Genomic DNA, 25,083 nt, shown 5'->3' with positions numbered 1-25,083 from the left:
GTCTTCCCTCCTTTACAGGAAGGGCCTTACCCCGAGACTGTGGAGAAGTTCTAACCCCCAAATTATTGTGTCTCAAGGACATATAAACGTCAGAAATAATAACCAGCAACTCACATTCCCGAACCAGGTCAGGCATCGCCGAAAGGCTCTGACGAACCATCAAAGCCAATTTTATCCCCGGATCTACAGCAGGGCCTGCCCCATTTTCATCCTAAACCAGTTTAAGAATGCTCTGAAGAATGCTCATGGAGGGGGTGCCATAACAAAGTATATGCACTGAGGCAAACACTTTCCCCCAGGTGTTGCAGTCTTCCAAAGGAGGAATCAGACCACTAGGCAAGCACACAGTAAGGATCCTATGCTTCCCAACAGGACCTATAAGAAGGAAAACAGTATCAAGCTGTTCCATTTTCCAAGCAATCCAAAGCGGCAAGTCCTCACGATTCTGAGGATATTTGCTCATCACCAAATTAATCATGATAGGGCTAATCACAAGACCACAGCCCCAGGTCGAGCCACTAAAAAAGTGAGGGAAATAAATTGGATCGGACGTCTATCAAGAAGAACAACATGATCATAAAACAAATGAACCTCTGCGAGATTTGCGTTAAGATAATTAGGATGAGGAGTAAAGCTGGTCAAAACAGGCAAAGTGGCCCCATCAATACTCGAGGGACCATACGAACAAAGGAAAGAGGATAGGGTAGGGCATCATTAAACCAAATTTGGTGCTCCCAGGTTGTAAGAGGAACTTCAGCAACCGCATAAGGGTAATAAACTGCTGGTACTGCGGCAGGAGTATAACCTTCTCCTACATCGCGGCCAAGACCTGGAACAAGCTGCAGATCAACATCAGACGCGCCCCCACACTGCATATCTTTAGGAAGACCCTCAAGACCTGGCTCTTCGACTGACCATAGCTGCTCTCCACAGCACCTTGAGACCCTCATGGGTGAGTAGCGCTCTTTAAACTTCCCTGATTGATTACTTGATTGATTCATGGAAATAATTATCATTTGCATAGCAGGAAATGTAAGACAGGAGTAAAACACTTTGAAGTGGTACGCAGGGTCCGCCTCTACTACAAAGACAACTGGAGACCCCATATTTGGGGTCCAATGCAGCAACAAACATTAAGTGAGGGCAGCGCGGCAATGAGTCAGAATCGGAATTGGCTGTGCCATCACTGAAAGCCAATGGAAACAAACGGTAGCGTAAAAGGGGTAAAAAACCTTTTAAACTTCAAGCTTGAAAACCTACAGCAGCAGGTGAACCCTAAACACCAAGGAGGCAAAGCCCTCTCACCACAAACGTCTTCATAAAACAGTGTGAGGGTATTGTGGACAAGCACAAGCACTACACAGGGGTCCCATGAATAAGTACCAGGCCAAATGTTGGTGGCGCCATGTTGCAGGGATTCTGCGGAGTCACAGAACTATGCTTGGGATTATGGGACCTTAGTAGGCAGGAACTGAGTCATTCTACCTCCTGAGTTCCCATGAGCCCGGGACCGACTAGCTACAGTGTTTCATTTGTCCTCCTACCCACTCAGAGGAACACGCAATCAGCCACCCCAGAACACAACACACCTGACCCTCTCAGGAATCGCGGTTGCATGACACACCCTTTTGCTCTCACACTCATATTAGTCCACAATAAGTTCTGACAGAGACACAAGGAAAGTTCAAAATGTGTATTTGAGTATTGTGCCCTAGTTTGCAGTATACGTGCCACAAGAAGTAGGAAAATGCCTAACACAAATGCGGTTAGCAGACCAAGTTGTCTGTAAATCATAAATGGAGCTGTCATTATATACACCAGTGTGGCCTAACCTCCCTTCCCTTCTACAGAAGCAAAATGATTATATATCAGGATATCTCTAGGTGTTAGCAGCAGACCCTTTGCTTCAGAATACACAGATGAAACCACTGCATCTCAGGTGCTGTCACAATCTTTTCCCTGGAAAGTTCCCTCTCTAAGCGTGTGTTACCAATCTGTGCATACCTATATGACAAAAAGTATGTGTTCCCAAACAACAGCTGTATTTTTGTGTTTTGTCTAGGTGCTAGGGCCTGACCGGACCAGAATCACAAGGGGCATTGTTGTTCGACCTTGTCTACATGTTCAGAACAAATCCCAGGAAAGAACAGAGCCCAAAAACAACAGCATGTTCTGTGTGAAAGTACATTGTGGCACAAAGAAAAATATATCTGTAATGTACAGTAGATGACAGTCTGTAATGTGCTCATGCTAACATGGGGAAAACAACAATAGGCCTGCACGGGACCTATGAAAATTAATTTGACAGGATGCCTAATTAATGTATCTAGTTTGATTATATAGTTAATATGCAATTCATTTTAATATTCAAGAATATATTTTAGTAAATCAGATTTAAGACACCCCCAGAAAATACACACAAATGTTTTATACATAATAGGTCAAAACTGATGTCAGTTCTAAACTCTGTAGATACTTTTTAAGACCTTATTAATAAAGAGTACATTCTGTTGGGCCTGAATAGGTAATTAAACTCCTATATGGATAATAGGGAAGGGAATAGAAAGACAAATGTACACAAAATATTGCGCATCCTAATCAGAATGTTATTTCCTGGTAACATGTTACTCTTTTGTAGAAAGACATAGGGAGATTTGGGGATAAAGAGCCATTGGTAATCTTTGATAATAGAGGCAGTGCAAATGAATACATAACACTTCTCTTTACTGATATGGCTGTACCCTTTCTACTCAACACGACTAGTCCTAAAATATCTTTCCGTATAGAGTAGAAAATGGAAAATAATCCTAGCCTCTTTGTGGGCTGTTCAGGGCTAAATCTCTGGGAACAATAGTAAGTTCGGTTTTGGACCTGATTAAATGCTACTTAGCAACTACCTTGTAGCAAATCACAGAGATGGCCGCAAAGTCAGACCATGGGATGATATATTCCAATGAGGCTGGTCCCCCTGCATACCCGAAGCATATGGGGAGTTTGAGAGGAGGAATTCCAAAGAAGATCACCTGGGGAGGAGGGTTGTTAGTTTAAATATATGTAGCATGGATAAAGTTTATCTTAAATCTTTTCTATATAGTAATCATAAAAGAAATAATGGAGTCTTTCAAATTTCATGCAGATTCTGACCACTTCCAATCTGAAGGATGGTGGGCATCCTCCGTCTGCCTTGTTACTTACTTACAACACAAACATGCAATCAATTTCACTTTATGGATCAGAGCTTTGGGATCTGGACTATATAGCTATCCTAATAACTTCATGACATGGGTTTCTATTCAAAATTTGTGTTGTCCTAAAATCTATCTCACAGTCAGAGATACTTTGTATTGACTGCAATACAACTCTAAGGTCACTGGTGTTTTGAGATAATTAATGCCCCAAACCAAGGTCTGTGGTATTTCATGTTGGGAAGAACCATCACAAAATATATTTGTGAAACTTAAAATTAACTTTTAGTACTTACTAAGGATGTATTCTTTCAGCAACAGTAGTGATGGATATTCATCTGTTGTTCAATCATCCTAGAGGCAAGAAAATTTGAAGGACCAAATTTGCCCAGGAAGGGAGAAGTATTTAGACCAGGCTAAATATTATTGTTTGTGTTCTTGACATATTAAGGTACGGTTAGGTAGCTTACATCGACCATCTATTATTGTGATGATGTGAGCATGGAGGATAAAAATCATTTTTTATTTCTTTGTCCATTCTATGGTGATATAGGTTGTAAATGGTTGAAATCAATAATGGATGGGGGTTGCAAATATTTGAATGAGATAATAATATTGTAAGAAATTCGGTTGCAAGTTGAGGGGGATGATTATCCACCTCAAGCGAACTCTCAATGTCTCTAAATTACCCTGAGCTCAACCTTATGGTATTTATGGCATTGGCTAGGCAGGCTTAATTTAGGACATCCCAAACTGAATTAGAAAAATATTGTAAATTCAAAAAATAAAATGATACTAAAGGACAAAGGTCTAATAAGGGGGACCAGAGATATGAATTTTTAAAGTTCTAAATAAAAGTAGCATCAAAAAGAGTTAAGCAGTAACTCCAGTCAACTGGTTGTGGCAGTCTGGGACCTGGGTGAGCTTTGAGGCCTACCACGATGGAGTGTGGGTCAGATACAGGAAACAGGTTCCACCAGGTCAAAGGTTTTACTGTGAAACTTAGTCTAAAAAATGGAATTCCGAAATCTTCCGCAGGGTAACGCAGCAGGCTGTAGCTAAGGAGGATTCCACAAGGTTGGATAGATGTTGGAGGCATTCATGGTGAAGCTGTTGCATTTTGGTGTGAAAATTCTGAGTAGGAAAATTAGAATTTCACACCTAGAGAAAGTCCCTTGCCAGCCTCATACTTTGGCACCTTCGGTTGGTCAAGAATTCTATAGTCACACTTTTTTGGAACTCAGAACACTTCAACAGAGCAAGGCTGCAGCTAAAGAGGGCTCCACAAAGCTGGATACCTTCTCTGCCAGGCCCCACTGAATCAGATTTGCTGCAGAGAAGCTCCATGCAGGAGACACATCCCTGCAGCAATGTATCTCAGTCGGATATTGGTAGCAGGTTTGTCCCAGTGCTCCAGAGGACTAGAAGTTAAAAATGGGGCTAAGTGTCAGGTTCTCAGGGGTGGAAAGAGAACTCCAGCCAGACACAGTCAAGCATTTCAGTGCCTGAGGAACAGCATTTGGGGGTCAGAAAACACTCATGCAGAGGCCAATAGGAGGGCCCACGGTGGGTCCAGTTACAACTGGTCAGCTGAGCAGTTGCAGGAAAAAGTTTCTTGTAGCTTGTTACACCCCTGTGTATTGAACAGAAGGTCAGCCTTATGTCCCTTGCAGTATACTTCTTTGTCCGGGGTACAAGAGGGCGCAGCTACTGACGATCAGAGCTTCTCTCAGGACATAGGCAGAAGGTCATGTTTTCTTCTGTTTTTCCTCAAGCCCAAAAAGTGTTATGAAGAGGATGTCACATTTATGCCTGACACCAGTTTGTGGTGGGGTGACTCATGGCCCCTCTGTAACCAATGGGGTAAAACTTAATTGAGGTAACCTTACCCCTTTTGAAGCTGTTTCTGTCTGTAAACAATCCTGCAGTGTCTTTCCCTGCCTAAATCCAAGATGATGAAATCCTTCTTCCCTGATGAGGAACAGGTGTGCCCACTCAAAGGTGTGGCCAGGGTAATGAGCAGACCCCCTCTGTGTCACTCTAAATCAGCTCTGGGGGCAGCTCCTCTTCCACTGGAGTTAGTGCCTGCCTTACTTGGGAAGCAAAGCAGAGGGCCATCCCAGGTGTCATTCATCCTCTGTCTGTGGAAGCTAGGGCTCATTTTAAGTAAGTTAAGTTCCAGGGCACAGCCCAAGTGGTCATTCTGCCAGAGAAATACACCTCCCCACGCGTAGGCTGTTGATTCCACTCTAAGAGCAGTTTTCACACATCATTCACGGCCATTCACCAACTTGGTGACAGTTGAAAGTCTCATGTAAATGACCCTTTAGGAGTTTCAGACAAGGAAAAGATAAGCTTTTGAAAGTTACTTTTTCTTACAATGTATCAAAAATCTACTTCACTTTTAGTTTAGAATTTTTAAATAATATTGAAAAGAGTTGTTAAATCACATTTCTAGCTGAACCCTATCCTGAGATAGCTGAAGTAATATTTAATATTGCTCACCATTGTTTCTCCATGGACCAGAAAGACTTCTTAAAGTGAAAATATTCTTGGAGGCTAGTCACTGTAAGGAGATTTCACCATTGATATTCTACATGTCCTACTTTTAAGTAACATGCATTCTGCCTTATGTGCTATAATACCTACATAGTCTTGACTTATTACTATATAAAAGAAAGGCTTTGTCCAACAGTTTATTTTGACACGTCAAGTTGCAGATTTTTCACTGCTACAGTCAGGCTACAATATTAGACCTGGGGCCATGTTTTCACTACCACCACAGTGAATAGCACAACAGGTGTTGCAGGTCTCTAGTGAATTTTAAATTATAGGCCCCCTGTACACCTTGTATCATCTACTAGGGACTTATAGGTAAGTCAAACACACCAATTAAGGATATGTCAATTTAACCATGTTTCAAAGGGCAAGCACAGGCACTTTTCTGCTAGTTAGTAGGAATCAAATGTACAGAGTTCTACTCTCAGAAAAAAGTAGATAGGGCAAATAATCTTGGGGTAACACCATTCGAAAGATGGACTTTTCCCCCAAATGTTTCCAACTCGTGTCTGCAAAATATATAAAACGTGTTTGGCATAGGTGGAAGAGATTTTTGTACTTATAATGAATTAATTTCTAAATCCATTTCATACCACTGTTATTATAACTATTTTTTACAGCACATTTTGTGATGTATTATACATATTTCATGGATTTGTTTAAACTAAACTGCAACTTTATATCAAATGAATAGCAAATAGCAATGTGCATGTGCATTACAACAAAAATGTCCCAATCTAATATAATCTTATATGTGGATTCTCATGACTACAAACACTCAATTGTTTTTCACGTTGGTAGCACTGGAATTACATTCCTGGTTATCCTGCATGTTTTATCATTTCCACTGTACAGCGCACAGGCTTCATGATCTTCGCATCATTCATTAGGATTATGTTTCATAAGAGAAAGAACTAGAAATATATCAGACTCTAGCACATTCATGACAAGCAATCGAATAATCTCATGATCATTGGACTTGTACCTCCTTGGTATGAAGTCTCAATTCCTTAGATACTAACCCTGTAGATCATCATCTCTAACTCAGCAGTAGACATTTCATAAAAGAAAGTATTTTCCTCTGGTGCAAGATTGAGAGCTTCAACTTTTCCTGATAAGCTCAAACCCTCTAGAGGCAAACCTCCTCCTGTTTTAAAAGGTTTGAAAAGGTTCCCTTTTTGCTACTGAGCTGATGAGCCTGTGTTGACGCATCTGTGCCCAGTGTGTGGTACAAAAACTAGAGAAGACTTTGGGAAGCATTTCCAGCACCCCTAAAATGAGTTTTGGCTCTCTACTGATGAAGAAATGAAAAACGCGTGTCTAGAGTTACAGAGAGCACAAGCTTCACGAACAAGGGTGAAAAGTAAAAGACTACTATTGAAGTGAGTGTTATCACGTTATGCTTTTACCATGATGCATTGGGGCAAACCGAGGGCTGGGGTATGAGGCAGTGTGCTCTCACCCTCTTCCTGTTTGAAAAGGCTCCCTTTAGCTACTGAGCTGCAGAGCTTGTGTTGATGCACCCTTCTCAGTGAGTGGGACAGCACCTGAAAAGACTATGGGCACCATTTCCAGCACCAACAAAATAACTTGTGGCTCTCTACTGATGAAGGAATGAATCCAGATGCATGTATGTTGGAATAGGAAAATAATGAGGTCAATGAATGCCATGATATGTTCAGGCCTGACAACGGCAATACCAATAAATGCAATGTCAAAGTATGCCATAACCTGTGCCCACATCACAATGGCAATACCCAAAAATGCAATGTCAATGTATGCCATAATCGATGCCCGCACAACAGTGCATATACCGGCAGTAACAATGTCAATGTACGCCATAATCCATGCATGAATGGCAATGTTGTTACCAGTAAAAACAATGTTGATGTATGCCATGATCTAGGCACACATAACTATGTCAATGTCAGTAGGGACAATATTGATGTACGCTATGACAGCTGTTCGTACAATGTTGAGACTGTGACTGCCATAATATTTTTAGGAGTTTGAGTGAACTCATATAATTGTTGTTGAATTTACTCAAGGTGACCTCCCCATCAAGCCTGAGTCAGAGACAGGTGGTCAGGCAGGTCCTGCGACCCACACCCATGCCTATCGAATGACAGGTCACAGGTGGGGTCTCTCATAACCCAAAGACAAACGGACTTCCAGGGAAAACCCTGATTGATCCCACAGATAGATAGATGCACCACAAACAGGTCAGAGGAAATTGGCCCCAATAAAACATGTTTTGCCAAAGGCTCGAGATCCCCAACAATACCACAAAGCTAGATACCACATGTAGATAGAAATAATCAAGTCAAGCAGGACATGACACGACCAGCACACCACACGTAGTGAGCACACGCTCCTCATGCCGGACATCTGGACACATACACTCTGTCCTACACTAGCTCTCCACAACGTCAAGAGCCATCTGTGTCCTTATCGGATTTCCAAACTTGTTAATTTATGACGGCAATGCTTTTCCATGATGTACTTTATTGTACCCCACAAGATGCATATAATCTCCGTCAAAACTTTGTACACTGAGGACTTTCCTCAGATGCATTCTGTTGAGACTCTCCCGGAAGCTGCGTTTAATTAAGCCACCTTGTTCCTGTTTTGCCAAATGCCACTTGTCTTTTCAACTTCATATCCAAGCAATATTTGTCCAGAGTTACACAGCACAATCTGTGCTAAAAAGGGTGAAAAATGAAAGCCTAAAACTGAAATAACTGTTATTATGCACTATATTTACTATGATGCATTGGAGCAAACTGAGTGCTGGGATGTGAGGCAGTGTGCTCCCACCCTCCTTCTATTTGCAGTGAAGGTGATAGGATTTTTGCTTTTTTATATTATGCACAGCAATGTCAAAAATTACTTGTTAACTTGTAAACATGCATTGGCAGTGTAAAAAAATTAATTTACAATGATCTCTCAGCATAATCCGGTGCTCCTAGAGGCACTACTGTCACTCTAGGCGCTAGTATTTTCTTGAATAATTATTATCAAGGTTTACCAATAATAGCTCACATACGTTTTTTTGTAATGTGTACGTCTTTTCAAAACAATATAATGATCTCCTCTCAAGCTGATGTTCAATAACTTCATTGTTATTTTTTTTTACAAAAACCAGCAGCTTACGTCTGTGATTATTTTGAAGCGGTTGCAATTTGTGAAGCGCTGAAAGAACTTGGAGGCTTATGGAATGCCTGACTGCTCCTAGTGGTGCCTTTTGCTAAATAGGCAGCTTCCATGTTGGTATAGCACAAGAGCTCTGACCCCAAGATACTCTGGACACACCACACAATTACTGCCCAGTTTCAAAACACCAAACAAACAGCACAAAATATGCACTATGAACGACAAAAATGGCATGCTGCATGCGTTCAGGGCATGTCTTGAACTGAAATACCTAGTCAGTGAAGAAAATGTTTGACTAATAACTATAATTCAACCATGAAGCCCCTGAGCAAGCTCTAGCTAACGGGAGACAGCTTTAAAACTCAGCAAAAGAGTACTGAAGGTTGCCAGGGAAACTCTCCATCAGGAAACTTTAGATATTTCAGCAGGACTGTGGAAAAAGTATTAACTCCGAAAAAGGTGCATTTCTAATTTATATATCATACTGCTGACATGCTGGCTGGCTTCAGCTTTAAACATTCACCACCTCTCATGGTCTCTTAGCAATGGCTTTAGGAAGAAAGTTTGGAATAACTCGTTTAGGAGGGAGTTCCAAAGAAACAGTGCTTGCACTGAAAATGATTTTCTACCAATATGGGTACATTTCCAGCGAGGAACATTTATAACATCTGTGTCCTTGCTTAGCAGACTGCACTCAGGTTAGAATAGTGGAATCATTCTACAAAAATGCCAGAGCCATTACACAGACTCTATTAAATACTACGCATTAATTGCAAATAAATACAGTTAGGTTGATGGAAATACATTTGGTGGCACCCTGCCACCTATGAGCCTGCCTTACTGATGTCAACCTTTTAGATCGTGATATCGCCTTTAATTTAGGTAGGGGGTTGACACTATGGGGCAGATTTATATGGGACTTGCGCCACTTTTATGTCGCCGTTGCGTCACTTTTGTGACGCAGCGGCTGCATAAACCCTGCGCCATGTTGCGCCCCATTTACAACGTGACGCATCTAGGGAGATGCGTCACGTTGTAAAGCTTGCACCACATGTGGGGGTACCTGCACAGGGGGTGGCGTTCCGGCGCAGGAACACCTCCGAAAAGTGGCTGAGTGAAATCTACAAGATTTCACTCAGTCACTTTTCCAGCCATGCTGCGTCAAAACCCTGCGCCTGCTTGAAGCAGGCGTAAGGATTGACGCAGCATTGTAGCGATAGGGCACCCCCGAGCCTTGCTGGAGCTGCGTCGCGCTTGCGACGCAACTCCAGCAATGCGCCAACCTTCCGCAATCAGATGTGTCACGCATCTGTTTATCCTTGCGCCACGATGCGCTGCATTGTAAATGCGGCGCATCTATCGTGGCGCAAGGGTAAACTTTCGTGACGTATCTTTCCTGGCGCATCCCTGCTGATTTGCAGGGATGCGCCAGGGAACATAAATCTGCCCCTAAGGGTTCAGGACTTGCGCGGATGTGAACTATTTCCATCTACCTGATCAATATATTTGTAAAGTACTACTCCTTTTGAATAGGAACAGGGAATATTGACAGTGCTGCTCCTAATTATTGCTGTTAAGGCTCTCGGTAATAGGACAATGCAGATTATAGAATAATAAGCAAAATTCGAAATATTATAAATCCCAAATGAGAAGCAAAATCCGCATCCCTAGTAGCAATGGAAAGTCTTCTGGCTCACCCCCATATTTGAGCATTTATAAAGGGTATTTTCTCATTGAACTTAATAGAAACGGCTGTTTCATCATGATGTGAGCAAAAGATTCAATACATTCTCGACAAACATTGAATTAAAGGGCATCATACAGCTTTACAACCAAAACACTATCCCACTACATGAACATTAATTCAGCCCCCTCTATGCTGGTGGAGATGTCAGAGCAAAATAGTTAAAATACAACTGTAAACCATTCTGAAAGAATGCAATGCTGTGGGCAGGCGGAAGAAAACTTGAAAAAAGTAACATTATTGAGCCCACGCTAGAGACTTTTCTTCAAGAACAGCGTCAGTCCGAAATAAACAAACATGACTTGCTTGACTACGTACAGCACAAATAATAAACCGTGAATGGAGTCTACAGCAGCTTTATTATCTAAGACGGGGCTGTAGGCCTCAAAGCTCAAGTGCTCCCATGGAATATTGACTGTTTCTGGATGCAAGATTTTAAAAGATCAACAATACTTTCAGCAAAGACCTTGCCAGCTGCATTTAAATGGGATATTTGGTGGTAGATGTTGGGTGTATCTGTAGATGCTTTTTTGTGGAGGGGTAGCATGGCAATTCTAATCAGAAATCTGGGAACTGACCTTTCCTGTACCAGTGTTGCCATATCGGGGCTAAACACGTGCCCCATGAATCTGAAACCTTTGTCATCACTGCAACTGGAATTTCATCTGCCAGCCAGTAGTCTTGAGTACTCTGCCCCCCTAACAACGCTGGCTATGTCTGATCCAGGTGGGAGGTCAGAAGGATAGGACTCAACATTTGTCATGTTAATACATCAAAACACCCTCCTGTTGATGCAAGGAATGTTTCTCAGTGATCCCTGCAGTGTATAACGCAAACAAGTATTAGGACCATTCCTAATAAGGCATGGATATCACTCGGGACCTCACTTTCGAGTCACTATAGAGAGTTTAGAGATCTATAAAAACTTCAGAATTTTCCTGTATTCTCTGTATTTTTCGATCGAGCCACCGCAGAGATCGTGCCATAGCTGATGCGCTTTTTTTGCTGTTTAGTTCTGCACTATGGCCTGAATGACTTTTCCTCAAAATCCTAATTACTTTGGCATGCTTTTCTGCAAATGTTTTACATTGCTTACAAATCAATCTATTGAGCTGAATTGAGAGCCAGTGATCGCAGTTATCTTTTAAGTGGCTGGAAGAGATATTCTTCTTCATCGATAGGCTAAGATGTTGATTCTGTCAACAGAGTTATTTATACAGATATCAAAATGTTTAATTTTACATGGACATTTTGTAGAGAACAATGAATCTGTGCACATGAGTTTTGATTCTCCAGCACCTCAGTACCGTTCCAGTTTTTTCAGAGGTATTGCCCAAATTAACACCCAGCTACATAAATAGGACCCACGGGGAACTGTGTGTCAGAGGCGGCCCTGTGGGACAAAGTCTAAGACACTGTATAAATGTGAATAAGTGGAATACTTTCAGTTCAGTTGCACTGAGTGAAGGTAGGCAATCCCTCCACTTGTGAGACCTCTTTCTGAGTTTCTGGCTGGGGGATGGATTACATAGCAATTAACCATCTGAGATGTATTAGTTGCCTAAGCCACTTGCAGTCAGATTTCAGTAGTGAGGTCGTTGTTCATTGCTCTGGAAAAATCCTTGCCACATTCCAGGAAAGAGTCAAGTAGTTGGCTAAAATTAATTTAAGGGGGCAGCTGAGAAGTGGCCCCCATCCAGAATGGCAGGGAGCCAAGACCAGCCAGATGAGTCAGCCCCATTCTTGTACCTATCCTTCGGCTCATAAATAACCCAGGATGGTAGATTCACACCCTTCTGTTAGAACTTGAGTGTACAACTATTGTCCTTGCCCCAAGAGGTCTCTTTCATTAGTGCAAGGTTGGACCTTAGGCAGAGGGAATATCCGTTGTAATTCACAGTTGGGCTCCTTAGGTGGAGATTTGTACCTGGACCTGTGTCAAAGGAAACCCTCTACTTCGAAAAAGCCGCAGTGTTGTTGAATGATTGACAGTGTAACGTTTGAGACAAAATCCACAAGAGGTCTGTTATATGCCCCTCAGAACTGTACAGATCCATCAGCGTGCTAGAGAGAGAGCCTCACAGACCATGGGCAAACGGACACCCTAGCACCCACTCGCACTGCCCCCGCTCATAGCAGCGGGCACAGTCATACAGGTGTCAACCTTGCAGCTACAGTGCTCCTTCCACTTCTTGCAAGAAGAAGGAAACACGCAATTTAATAATGCAGTCACCCTGGCGGTGAGACCACAACCGCGACTGTCCATTTGGTTCAAAGAATCAAATCATGTCTCTCCGCGAACACCAATGTTAAGCAGTAAACTGCTGCCGTCGCTCTTGGAATCCTGGGAGTTGTGGAGGACAAATTAGGGTACGAGCATGACCAGACATCATTTTCGGTGTCAAAGAAAGATTATCTACAATTACAATCATAACAACAATCATTCAAGAATATAACAAATGTCTAATATTTATGGTTATAAATTAACAACAGGAGAGAGAGGGAGTTTTTTGGAGCCACTCTTAGTCCCCCAGGGCTAGTATAGATCAACAACAAAAGAGTGTGTCCATCAGATGTGAACAAGTGCAGAGCGATTTAGAAAAGTGAATCACTATGTTTTTAAAAGAACCCTCACTCACCAACCTAGTTGGTGACATGCTTCATCATTGGGTTCCCACCGGAGAGACCGAATGTCTCCCCGGTGTGCTGCGACGCCTGAATTACAGCGGAGCTGGTTTTTTGTGTGTGGATGCAGTGCAAAGGGTGATAGTGTAAGTTTAAAATATGTCACAGTTTCAACCAATAAGGAATTTTAATAGTGGTAAACCGGACACAATTAAAATGGTGTGGCGGACGATAGGAACTGGTGATTAATTAGACCAGCTACGTCCTAAATCAAGTGCAAAGTGATAAAAGTGGTCAACATGTTTCTGCTTCTTGCGTCAATGCACGAAGCATTCGTCAGGACCTAATGTGAGACCACCACGGCGGTATACGCACGCTAAGGCGTACCCTAACCTGTGGGGTCAGATACCGCTTAAGACTTACGGTCGAGTTTACCCTTCAGCAATTTCTGAGAGGTTCAGTTCTGTTGGGGTAAAATAGAAAAAGACAACACAGAACAAACAAACAGTGATTCACATAATACATATATAATTTCACATGAAAACAGACTTGGGCTAATCACACAAGTGTCGTGAAGATATTTCATGCACACACATGGTGGGAATTTCCCATTGCTCTGAACCTACGGGAAACAAAATTCACTAGTATTAACCCGTGTTCAAATTGTAAAGGCATGTGGTGCTCTTTAGCGCTATCACTAATTGTGCCGGAAAAGTGCTACACCCTATTTTAGGGGGTGGTACGGCAAAGCGGCATAAGTGTATCGCCTTCACACTGATGGTCAGCACTGCACTATGGCCGACTTCTAGGAGGCGATAGGAAAATAAAATGCTTGGTTTGTAAATGGAGATTCAAGGGTTATTGTATCATATGGATTTGTGAACATCAAGAGAGCCGATCACAGTGCTTACGTGATGTTCAATTCAGTTTCACTACATGAGTCCGGGTGGGAGGCGGGACTTATAGTCACACTCTGGACGGGGAGCGAAAAGAATAAAAAGAGTTAAAAACTTACACGGTTGGAGTAAAGGTATAGAAATCCGTACTGCAGCACCTTTACTTACTACTCCAAAGTCACCAGCCCTCTGCAACACCTATTTCGCCCTCCTACGGACTCGGATGTTGATGTCCGGCGCAGCCGAGAGGAAAAAATAGTGAGCGTTTTCCAATTGGAAGGCGTCACGTCATCACGTGTATCACGTGAGACGTTGACGCGGGGGAAAACAGCTAGACTGCTGCCTGTCAGGGGACAAAGTAATCCTTGGTAGACTTCCGGGAAGGTAGCTCGTTGCCTAGAGGTACGGTGACAAAAGAGGAGGTATCTCAATGTGACTGAAGGGAGGCTATTTACATTATCCTGGTTATGCGTACAGCCTGCTAGGCAGGTGTACGTAACAACTCTACCCGCGAAAAAGATTTTTTGTGGAAATCAGGGTTTTTGATTAATTTCGCGTGTTGCAATATTTAAATATGGTAATACTCTCGAAACAAGGCCAAAGGATGAGTATCAAAATCATTGCCTAATACGTGTTCAGTAGAGCAGGGGCTTTGTTTAAGACATGTCCCATTGCTCAGTTCCTAGTGCTCTAAGCCCGTGGTAATGAAACACATTTTAATAAAGGCAATTGTGAGAGTGTGAGGAATATTGTCTAATGACTGTTCAATGGAGCCCAGATTTGTTCATTTGAAGGGCATCTGCAACGAAGAACACAGTCTCGTGGTGTCATAAAAACGGAGGGGGGGGTGGAAAACCACAGAGTGACTGGTTAGGGGTTTTGCCTGCCAATAAATTGTTTCATTGGCATATTATCTTTATGACTTATTATCTTTTTAGCACTGTGCCCCATGGGATGTTATCGTTGAAACCTGTGGTGTGGCTGGACAGGCGATAAATCCAACGTTGTTCCTTTTCGAACAGGATGTTGGTCGCTCTGATCCCTGGATTAATTTGTTCAATTATAGTCCAGGTTAGGTCGTCAGGGGTGTGTTTGAGGGCTGAGTAGTGTTCTGTCATTTTGGTAATACTCTTCCCACAGCGGATTGTACTTCTGTGTTCGACAATGCGTTGTTTGATTTTACGTGTGGTCATTCCAACGTATCTGATCCCACACGGACATGTAAGTAGGTAGATGACATTGGATGAATTGCAGTTTGTGTGGGTACGTTGACTCCACACTTTGTCTTGTTCCAGATTCAGAGTCTTGCTAGCTTTCGTGAGGTGGCACACACTGCACTGCCCACAAGGAAAATGCCCTGTTACTTTGGGAAGTCCCCAGGATTGTAGGACAGACGGGATGTTGTCAGGTGGTGATATTCGTGGTCTCGTATGTACTAGGGCATCTTTTATGCTTCTTGCCTTCCTGAAAGAAAATAGGGGTTTTTCCCATTTCAAGTTGTTACTCAATAGGATGCCCCAATTTTTGCGAATGGATTTGGTGACAGCATTAGAAGCCGTGCTGTAAGTCGTTACACATGTCAGAGGGATATCTTCTATTGTTTTTACTGAATCCTCCAGTAACGCCTCTCTGTGTTGATTTCTAGCCCTCTTGTAGCTGCGTTTTAGAATTTTTTCTGGGTAACCCCTTCTTTTCAGTTTTGTTGATAGATTATCAGATTGGATGCGGAAGTCTTCCATGCGACTGCAGTTGCGTCTGATACGCAAAAACTGACCAAAAGGGAGGTTTTCTCTAAGCGGTCGTGGATGGAAACTTGAGAAGGCTAAGAGATTGTTTTTTGAGGTCGGTTTATAATATGTTTTTGTGAGGAGCTTGCCTTCACGCTTGGTGATAGTAAGATCCAGAAAGATTATTTCATTCTGATCATATGTGTTGGTGAACTTCAGACTTGGATCGCAGGTGTTAATCCATTCAAAAAACTTGACGAGTTGGGTTTCAGGTCCTTTCCAGATCACCAGGATGTCATCTATATATCTTTTCCAAAAAGATATATAGAGTGAGAAAGGGTTGTTAGGAGTCAGTATGTACTTCTGTTCGAAATCATACACGTAAAGGCCTGCCACACTAGGAGCAAAGGTACTCCCCATGGAAGTACCGGTAGCTTGGAGGAAGAGGGTCCCCTTGTATTCAAAGAAATTCTTTTCTAAGGCTAGGGTGGCACAGTCAACAATGAACTGTTTCGAGGTCTGGAAGTCCCAAGGACTCATCTCCAAAGTTTCACTGATGACCCTTATGGTATCTTCCTGGGGAATGCTGGTGTATAGACTTTCTATGTCTAAAGATACCAGGAAGGTTGGATCATCTGTCAAGGTTACATCCTGTAAAAGGACCAGCAGGCTCTTGGTGTCTTTCAAATAGGTGGATGTGTTCTGGATCAAGGGTTTTAGGAAAAAGTCACAGTATATAGAAAGAGGCTCCAGAAGGGAACCAATTCCGGAAACAATGGGACGGCCAGGCGGAGGGGACTTATTCTTATGAGTTTTAGGTAACGTATAAAAGTAGGGAATAATCCCTTCACTTTTAGTTAAGAAGTCATCCTCATGTCTGCTTATATGACCGTTGGACTCAGCCTCCTCCACCAGGTTAATAATCATTGTCTTCAGCTCAGGGGAGGGGTCAATGGTTAAGGGGGTGTAACTGACCCTGTCCGCAAGGAGGCGTCTGCATTCAGTATCATAAGCTGATGAATCCTGGATTACAAGACCCCCACCCTTGTCAGCTGGTTTGATGACAATAGAAGGATTAGACTGGAGGGTTTTCAGTGCCTGGAACTCATCGGCACTCATGTTCTTGAAGGTGCCAGTGTCTTCATAAGCCTCAATGTCATTGAATACTGCCTGCTCAAAGGCAATGCGTTCTGCTGGGACAGTATGAGGCGGTGGAGTGAAGGTAGATTTTAGTCGTAATCCTGTGTCGCTCTCTGGCGAGGAGGGACTACTAGCTTGATGTTTTTCAAAGAAGTGTTTAAGTTTTAGCTTTCTGAAGAAATCAGACAGTTCACAATGTAAGCGAAAACGGTCAAGGCGAGCGGTTGGAACAAAACCTAACCCCTTCTCTAAGACTCGTTTTTCAGTGTCTGTGAGTACGAGGGAAGACAGGTTAGTCACTAAGGTCTCTGGTTGCTCGGTCCTGCTTGCTGAGCCCCCGACTTGCTCCTCGTGTTGATCCCTGTCTCCTCGTCTGGTCCCCAGTGTACCTGATTTCTTCTCCTTCCCCTGCCTCTTCGGCCTCTCTCTAAAAAAGGGGGGCGGTACATATTAGGTGGATAAGGGGGAATCGGCATGAAAGCTGGGTTCCAACCCATCATGGGAAATTGTGGAGGTTGATGGTATTGGTTGGGGAGGTTGGTGCCTTGATTAGGAAAAACAGGCCAATGTTGTTGGTAATTCTGGTACCTACCCTTACCCCGACCCCTCTGTCTGCTCTTGAAACTACCACTGCTTGAACCACTGGTGGTGGATGTATCATCATCATATACATATACTGATATCAAAATGTTTAATTTTACATGGACATTTTGTAGAGAACAATGAATCTGTGCACATGAGTTTTGATTCTCCAGCACCTCAGTTCCGTTCCAGTTTTTTCAGAGGTATTTCCCAAATTAACACCCAGCTACATAAATAGGACCCACGGGGAACTGTGTGTCAGAGGCGGCCCTGTGGGACAAAGTCTAAGACACTGTATAAATGTGAATAAGTGGAATACTTTCAGTTCAGTTGCACTGAGTGAAGGTAGGCAATCCCTCCACTTGTGAGACCTCTTTCTGAGTTTCTGGCTGGGGGATGGATTACATAGCAATTAACCATCTGAGATGTATTAGTTGCCTAAGCCACTTGCAGTCAGATTTCAGTAGTGAGGTCGTTGTTCATTGCTCTGGAAAAATCCTTGCCACATTCCAGGAAAGAGTCAAGTAGTTGGCTAAAATTAATTTAAGGGGGCAGCTGAGAAGTGGCCCCCATCCAGAATGGCAGGGAGCCAAGACCAGCCAGATGAGTCAGCCCCATTCTTGTACCTATCCTTCGGCTCATAAATAACCCAGGATGGTAGATTCACACCCTTCTGTTAGAACTTGAGTGTACAACTATTGTCCTTGCCCCAAGAGGTCTCTTTCATTAGTGCAAGGTTGGACCTTAGGCAGAGGGAATATCCGTTGTAATTCACAGTTGGGCTCCTTAGGTGGAGATTTGTACCTGGACCTGTGTCAAAGGAAACCCTCTACTTCGAAAAAGCCGCAGTGTTGTTGAATGATTGACAGTGTAACGTTTGAGACAAAATCCACAAGAGGTCTGTTATATGCCCCTCAGAACTGTACAGATCCATCAGCGTGCTAGAGAGAGAGCCTCACAGACCATGGGCAAACGGACACCCTAGCACCCACTCGCACTGCCCCCGCTCATAGCAGCGGGCACAGTCATACAGGTGTCAACCTTGCAGCTACAGTGCTCCTTCCACTTCTTGCAAGAAGAAGGAAACACGCAATTTAATAATGCAGTCACCCTGGCGGTGAGACCACAACCGCGACTGTCCATTTGGTTCAAAGAATCAAATCATGTCTCTCCGCGAACACCAATGTTAAGCAGTAAACTGCTGCCGTCGCTCTTGGAATCCTGGGAGTTGTGGAGGACAAATTAGGGTACGAGCATGACCAGACATCATTTTCGGTGTCAAAGAAAGATTATCTACAATTACAATCATAACAACAATCATTCAAGAATATAACAAATGTCTAATATTTATGGTTCACACTAATATTTTAAAATTATAAATGTTCTGCACTCAGTGGAACTCAATAAGACTATTCCTATTTGAGTGTTGTTTTCTTTTGAGGCCAGACACAAAGGTGTTGGTGCTAAATAATGAACAGAAGTTCAGGACATAATTGTAGCTGCAGCAAAGCATGAATACATAGTCAATGATTTGGTGACCCAGACAGGAAGACATTTGAGATGAGTAAATGACAGAAATAATAACTCATGACAGAGCAAATGTGATATAATGTACCATAAGAAAGCAAAAAATGTACTCTCATTAATGACAACTACTGGTCTGCAATTGTAATGCAATTATATGTGGAAAATGGTCCACAAAATCCTCTTGCTCTTCAAAATCACCAGCATTTCAGATTTATGTTAACCTAATATTATCATTTATCCATTTGCAGGAAATTTCACTTGTACAGTAATGAACAGCAAAAAGAATAATCTGGTCACAAAAGAAGACAATTTCGAAATAATTATACTGTAGGTGTTGTACAATTAAGAATCTTGAAGCAAAGAAAGGGGCTTGAAGTGGCTGCATGACAGCATTGAATACTCACAGCATTCAGACCGCAGAGCTGGTAGCAAGCCATGGTGACAATAACTGTAATTATCTGCCAGCGAACAGAGCGCTTGACTAGGAGTTGTGGAACAGACAGCAATTTAAGGTTTTTCTGTATTTTGCTCTCTGCTAATACCGCTTCCATTGCCTGAAACACATTCTCTTTCCCAAGAAAGGTCTGGAATGCTGTGAAAAGAAATATGAAGATGTCATTTAATATTTATAATTAATATGTTTAAATTACCCCAAAGTATTCATGATAATTTGCCTTAAAACATTTTTCTGTGACACATCTGAAGATGTCTGCAGAGCTATTTAAATGATTATCGGTGTTTGGCCATTTCTAAATCATTCTAGCCATACTCGGTGCACAGCCCAGGGAATTCCGTGATAGACAGATATGGACAACTGCGTAATTTGATCTTCAGCTGGGGAATTGTACGCTAGTTATCGGCATTTTTTCACTAGTTGCAATCAATGTAGCTACCTTGCAGTACCATTTTAGACCGACATTTGCTCCAACCCACACAGGAGACTAGATTGAGTCACAGCATCTCTTTGCTTTTATTGAGGAAATAGATCAAAAATGCAGTCAGAGAGGGATGCAAATGTGCAAAATTCCTGAATAGCGTGCAGTGTATGTAATCTGACTTCTAGGTCAGCTTTGCCCGAAAACAACTCTTTGGCAAAAGTCGTCCATAGTCTCCTCAATAAGAGAAATGCAGAGAGATTAAACGAATTTGCCACGTATCGTTTTCACCTACACAAAATATACAGTTTGATATAGTGAAAAAGGTCCAAGGAATTCATAAAACTTAAATCAAACTCCAGCAAATGGCATTCTTGGTTTAGACGATCGCTGACAATATCCTACTTTGCTGTCCTCAGCATATATTTCCTCGAGTCGTTTCGGACAGATATTTTCATCATCACATTAGAAAGCACCTCATTCTCTTCAGTGAGAGCTGAATTTTACTTTTCTCCCCTTCCCGTTCTTAGAAACTTAAAAATTACGTTCAATTGTGCATAGTTCAGAGTGGGCATTATTTAAAAAAATCTGCCTCAAAGAACATAACTTCATTTTCGTCTTGGTGGCTTTCCCTGCGTTTATCTTTACTCCCACCCCCAGGCCTAAGATCTACAGATAGAGCAGCAAGCTTCAACTCAAATAGAACAGGAAGATGGGGTAGTCCATGAAGGTGTATTGGAAAGGCTTGTGGAAACATGTGAACAATGAGTCTAGCACATTATTGAAGCTGCCAGACTCCAGGAAGTGTCCAAAAGCATTCCTGCTACAGAATGCTTCCTCTCATAAACTTGACAGAAACTGACTTCCCCTCAAGGGCCAGGATCGGAGAACCCTTGGAAAAGGACTCAAATAACACACTCATTGGATAATGGCTCATCAGAAATCTATGTACCCAAATGGGAGGGATTCCAGATTCCCCAGAGATCTTTTTCTCGTCCAAGAAACAACGAACGAAAGATCTAGCAAACACTGTGAAGTTGCTGCTAGGCAACATGCAATGCAAAAAAAGTAAAATGTATATTTTAACGCTTTAGTAACACCTTACATTACGTTTTGAACAGTAATGATTCCCCTTACCAAGTTGTGCATTATGTATGAGGTCACTGTGTTATGATTAGACAGAATTTGTATTGCTGTACAAAATGTTTGAGCCCATCATTTGGTTTCTCTCTGAAAATATGTCATTATTATTTAATGAATCAGAAAAGGAATCTGAAGTGACCTATGATGAAGGAAGACAGAAATGAATATTGGTCGCTTGTATAGCGGTTGTGGGGGGATTGTGAGAAAATTGTTAGGATTAGGTGATGAACTTTCTCCTGTCATTGCCTACTGTACAGGGTATATCTAGCACCTCAGCTACTCCTCAGAATATTATTAGAACTGGGAAGACTATCCGAAGAAAAGGCCTTGCTGGAAGAAGACTCCTGACTCCAGCTGGTAAGGGGGTGACTTCCAGAAGGACTTGTAAATCCATCTGGCACCCAGGAAGTAGAACAGTTCTCCAGGGGTCCAGTGGTCGGCCTCCTACTTTCCTGCTTCACTGACACAAAAAGCAGAAAGACTCCTGATCCCAAGAAGGCCCACATGACCAACACGGAATGGACCTTACAAGAGACCTTCCTTGCTTGAGAGAATCTTGAGGTCTAGAAGACTTACTTGAGGAGCTTGGACTACAGGACTGACTAGGAGGAACTTTTCCAGAACATCCCCAGAACTATGAAAAAGTTTGGTCTTAAAGCTTGATCTAGATTTTGATGGATGGGTACTCCATCACAAATGTGATGGATATCCTGTCTGCTTTATTACAAGTGACAGAGGGGTCCATTAGGATGGAGGGCGAACTTCAGTCCGCCCGCCACCCCAGGGGTGCTCGGACCGGCTGCCTGTGGTGTGGCGGTCCCGCACCGCCAATTAGTATGCGACCGCCAACGTGGTGGTCGCATCCCGCATATACAACATTGTGGGGGGCGGTGGAAATGCATGTTGTCCATTGGCATGCACAATGTGACAGGCACCGCGCGGTGCCTGCCACCTCGTGTATGCCAATGTAGGGGGGTACCATGGGCACCCCCAAGTGCAGCCCCCACCGCCCACACACCCGGGGGCCCACAATGGGCCCCCAAAGCAATTCCTGCATGCCTTTTCATGGCGGAGTCTCCGCCATGGAAAGGCATGAAACCGCCCTCATCATAATATGGATGCCACCATATTGTGGGCCTTTTCCGCCTGGTAGGCAATCGTAACGATTGCCTACTGGCGGAAAAGCAGCGGACGGTCTTTCCGTCCGCTGGGGTACCCCCGCCATGGAAATGTGGCGGGGGGAACAAGCCGACCGGTGGGGTGTTTTGGCGGGCGGATCGCCACCACCCGCCATGCTAATGACCATCATAGTATTTAAAGCACTTGTAATCCGGTGAACAGGATATCCGTCACGTTTGTGATGGAGAAACCTGTCTGGCAAACTCTAAAGCGGACGCCATGATATTTTTTCAACCTCTGAAGGTTTCAGACAAGGTGCTAACTGCGCCAATAATAGACACACTCAAAGCACCCATAAGAATACATAAAATGATGGATGGAATGCTTGAAATTATCTCAGCCACTGGCAATTACTTGGGCCGCATGTGATCTTGTCACAGAGAAGGATATCCACATGTTTCTACATTGCTCTTTCATTTATAATTATAGGGATAAAGTAATTATCACATAGTGAAAAGTTACAATAGGCTGACCATTTCTCATTTCTGGTCTACTTCCACTTGCCCGTGTTGGACTTGGCCCTCTCTGAAGGGTCACCCCCAAACATTTTGCAGTTAACCCTCCTGTTTTCTGAATTCATTTATGTTGGCATTAGGATGCTATGCACTTTACCACAGCTAACTAGTGCTAAAGAGCTTGTGTTCTCTCATTTTTCACTTCAAACAACTTTATTCGGTGTTAGCATTTAAAACCATAAAAGTTACCAATACATAGAAATCCATTACAATTTTACACAATTCATCACATAGTAGACCATTTTAATTTTAGACAATTCATTACATAATAGTCCGGTTTCAAATGGAAGTCTATAAAATACAGAGTTAAATACACAATTCCTTCAGCCGTTTAATCAAAACAAGTCCCAGCCTTCACAGCAGATTTCAAGAAACTGAGGAGAAAAAGAATGCAATCTTCGTGCAGCAATTGTAAATAAATAAGCTCAGGGATAGCCTGCTTAAAATTCAACCTCCTTAAAATAGGGGTGATAAACGTTTTCCGGGGGACCTCATAAAATTTAAAGAATATCATAAAATGTAGCAAATCCTGTGGAGACTCATGGTCGCAACCACAAGGTGATAACAACTGTCCTCTACAGCTCCCCTGTGGAAATGTCAACAAAAAATGAAAGAGGCCCAGACGAAATCTGGTCAATAAAAAAAGTTCATATGTACTAGAAAACCCCAGTAAGTATGGCTCGGTCAATGGTGTTGTTTTCAGCACTATACATTTCTGCACACTAGATTTCCTCAGTTCCAGCTCTTTCCTCTCTAGTATCCTTAGTTTGATAAAAAGAAGTTCTTAACCAGTCCAAATCCTTTTTAATTGCTAATTTAGGATTGGTGTACAGTTCATGTCTTCCTAAACGTCCAAAGCTACTCTTGATGTATCTGAGCCAGGGAATGTAGTGGGCGTAATCCAAAGTCATGCACTCTTTCAGTATTAGCTGATTCAATGATAATCCTTCACTAAGCCAGATTTTCAACCAGAATATTCAAGGGCAGAGTGCCAACATATCATTCAAACAGGGCACCCCCAGTTCTTCGTGTGCCACCAAATTAGATGTACAACAGGGCACACCTAATAAGCGCTTAAAGAATGCGTTCTTAGCCACTTGTAAGCTATCTGTGGTAACATGCCCCCTTTCACTACTGTAAGAGACCATCGCGACACACTTGGCCGTGTATATTTTTAAAAGGGCCACGATCGGTCTCTTACCCAATTTGGAGGCAAAATTAAAAATGGCCATATTCACCTGCGCCTAATTTCCCCTCTTTCTCTGTTTAAGGGGACCCCATTTCATCTGATTATCCAATACAACCCCCAAATACGAGAAGGAGTCAGTGTGGGGAACCTTAGCGGATCCTACCCTAAATTGAAAAATCTTTTTTGTGTTTGGGCCCACCTGCATAACGTAAGATTTAGAATCATTAATCGAAAGATCCGACCCACCATAAAAGTAGAAAAAGAGTCAAACAGGGTTTGTAGCCCCCTCGCAGTCCTGGATATAAGGACAGCATCATCCGCATATAATAGAACTGGCAACCCACGTCATCCTACCTGTGGATAATCAACACCTGTCCTCAATAGCTCTCTTTCCAACTCGTTAATATACAAATTAAATAGAAAGGGGGCCAAAATACACCCTTGGCGTCCTTATTTCAAAATTACGGGAGAATCTTAAGTCCTGGGAGTATCTGACATGGGCCCTGGTTGCTCAATGAAGATCTTATAGAAAGGCAACAATGTTACTGTCTACCCCACCAGTCGCCATGGATTGACAAAGTTTGATTCTATTCACGCGGTCAAACGCAGAAGACAAATCCATGATTGCTAAGTAGATAGTATCAGGGCTAGCAACCGTATATTTGTTGATGATTATACATAAGTTAAGACACTGAGCCACAGTGGACCTTCCCGGACGAAACCTGTGCTGTACGTCTGACAGGATGGAATGTTCCTCTGCCCAGCTTGTTAGCCTATCTAAAAGTATAGACTCACCATCTTGACCACTGAATCCAACAGAGAGATCGGTCTGTAGCAGTGTGTGCTATTTCGATCGCCTTTTTTGAAGACCGGGACTATGGTCGAGGTAGCCCATGACTGAGGACAGCCGATATTCACTGTTGCATTAATTATTGCAGTAAGGACCGGGGATCAGAAGGTTGGGTCTGATTTAAGAAGGTCTGCCGGAATACCATCAGGTCCCGGGACTTTGTTGCTTGATAACCCGATAATCCCCTTCTTGAT

At 42.8% G+C, this 25,083-nt stretch overlaps 1 protein-coding gene across 6 annotated transcripts in view; it reads right to left on the bottom strand.

Annotated features, from left to right (window-relative positions):
• SLC2A9 (solute carrier family 2 member 9) overlaps nucleotides 1-25,083 on the bottom strand; it is a 2,222,556-nt gene that overhangs the window by 764,358 nt on the left and 1,433,115 nt on the right. For 4 of the 6 annotated variants that reach the window (XM_085642418.1, XM_085642420.1, XM_085642422.1 and 1 more), the window contains one exon: nucleotides 19,543-19,730. In XM_085642418.1, the coding sequence (XP_085498544.1) occupies nucleotides 19,543-19,730 (188 nt within the window). The remainder of the gene's footprint in view (nucleotides 1-19,542; nucleotides 19,731-25,083) is intronic. The other 2 variants (XM_085642419.1, XM_085642421.1) reach the window with 1 other exon arrangement.

Source organism: Triturus cristatus, chromosome 2_2, assembly GCF_964204655.1.
Source record: "Triturus cristatus chromosome 2_2, aTriCri1.1, whole genome shotgun sequence".
Taxonomy (NCBI): Eukaryota; Metazoa; Chordata; class Amphibia; order Caudata; family Salamandridae; genus Triturus; species Triturus cristatus.
This window is presented reverse-complemented; position numbering and strand designations above follow the sequence as displayed.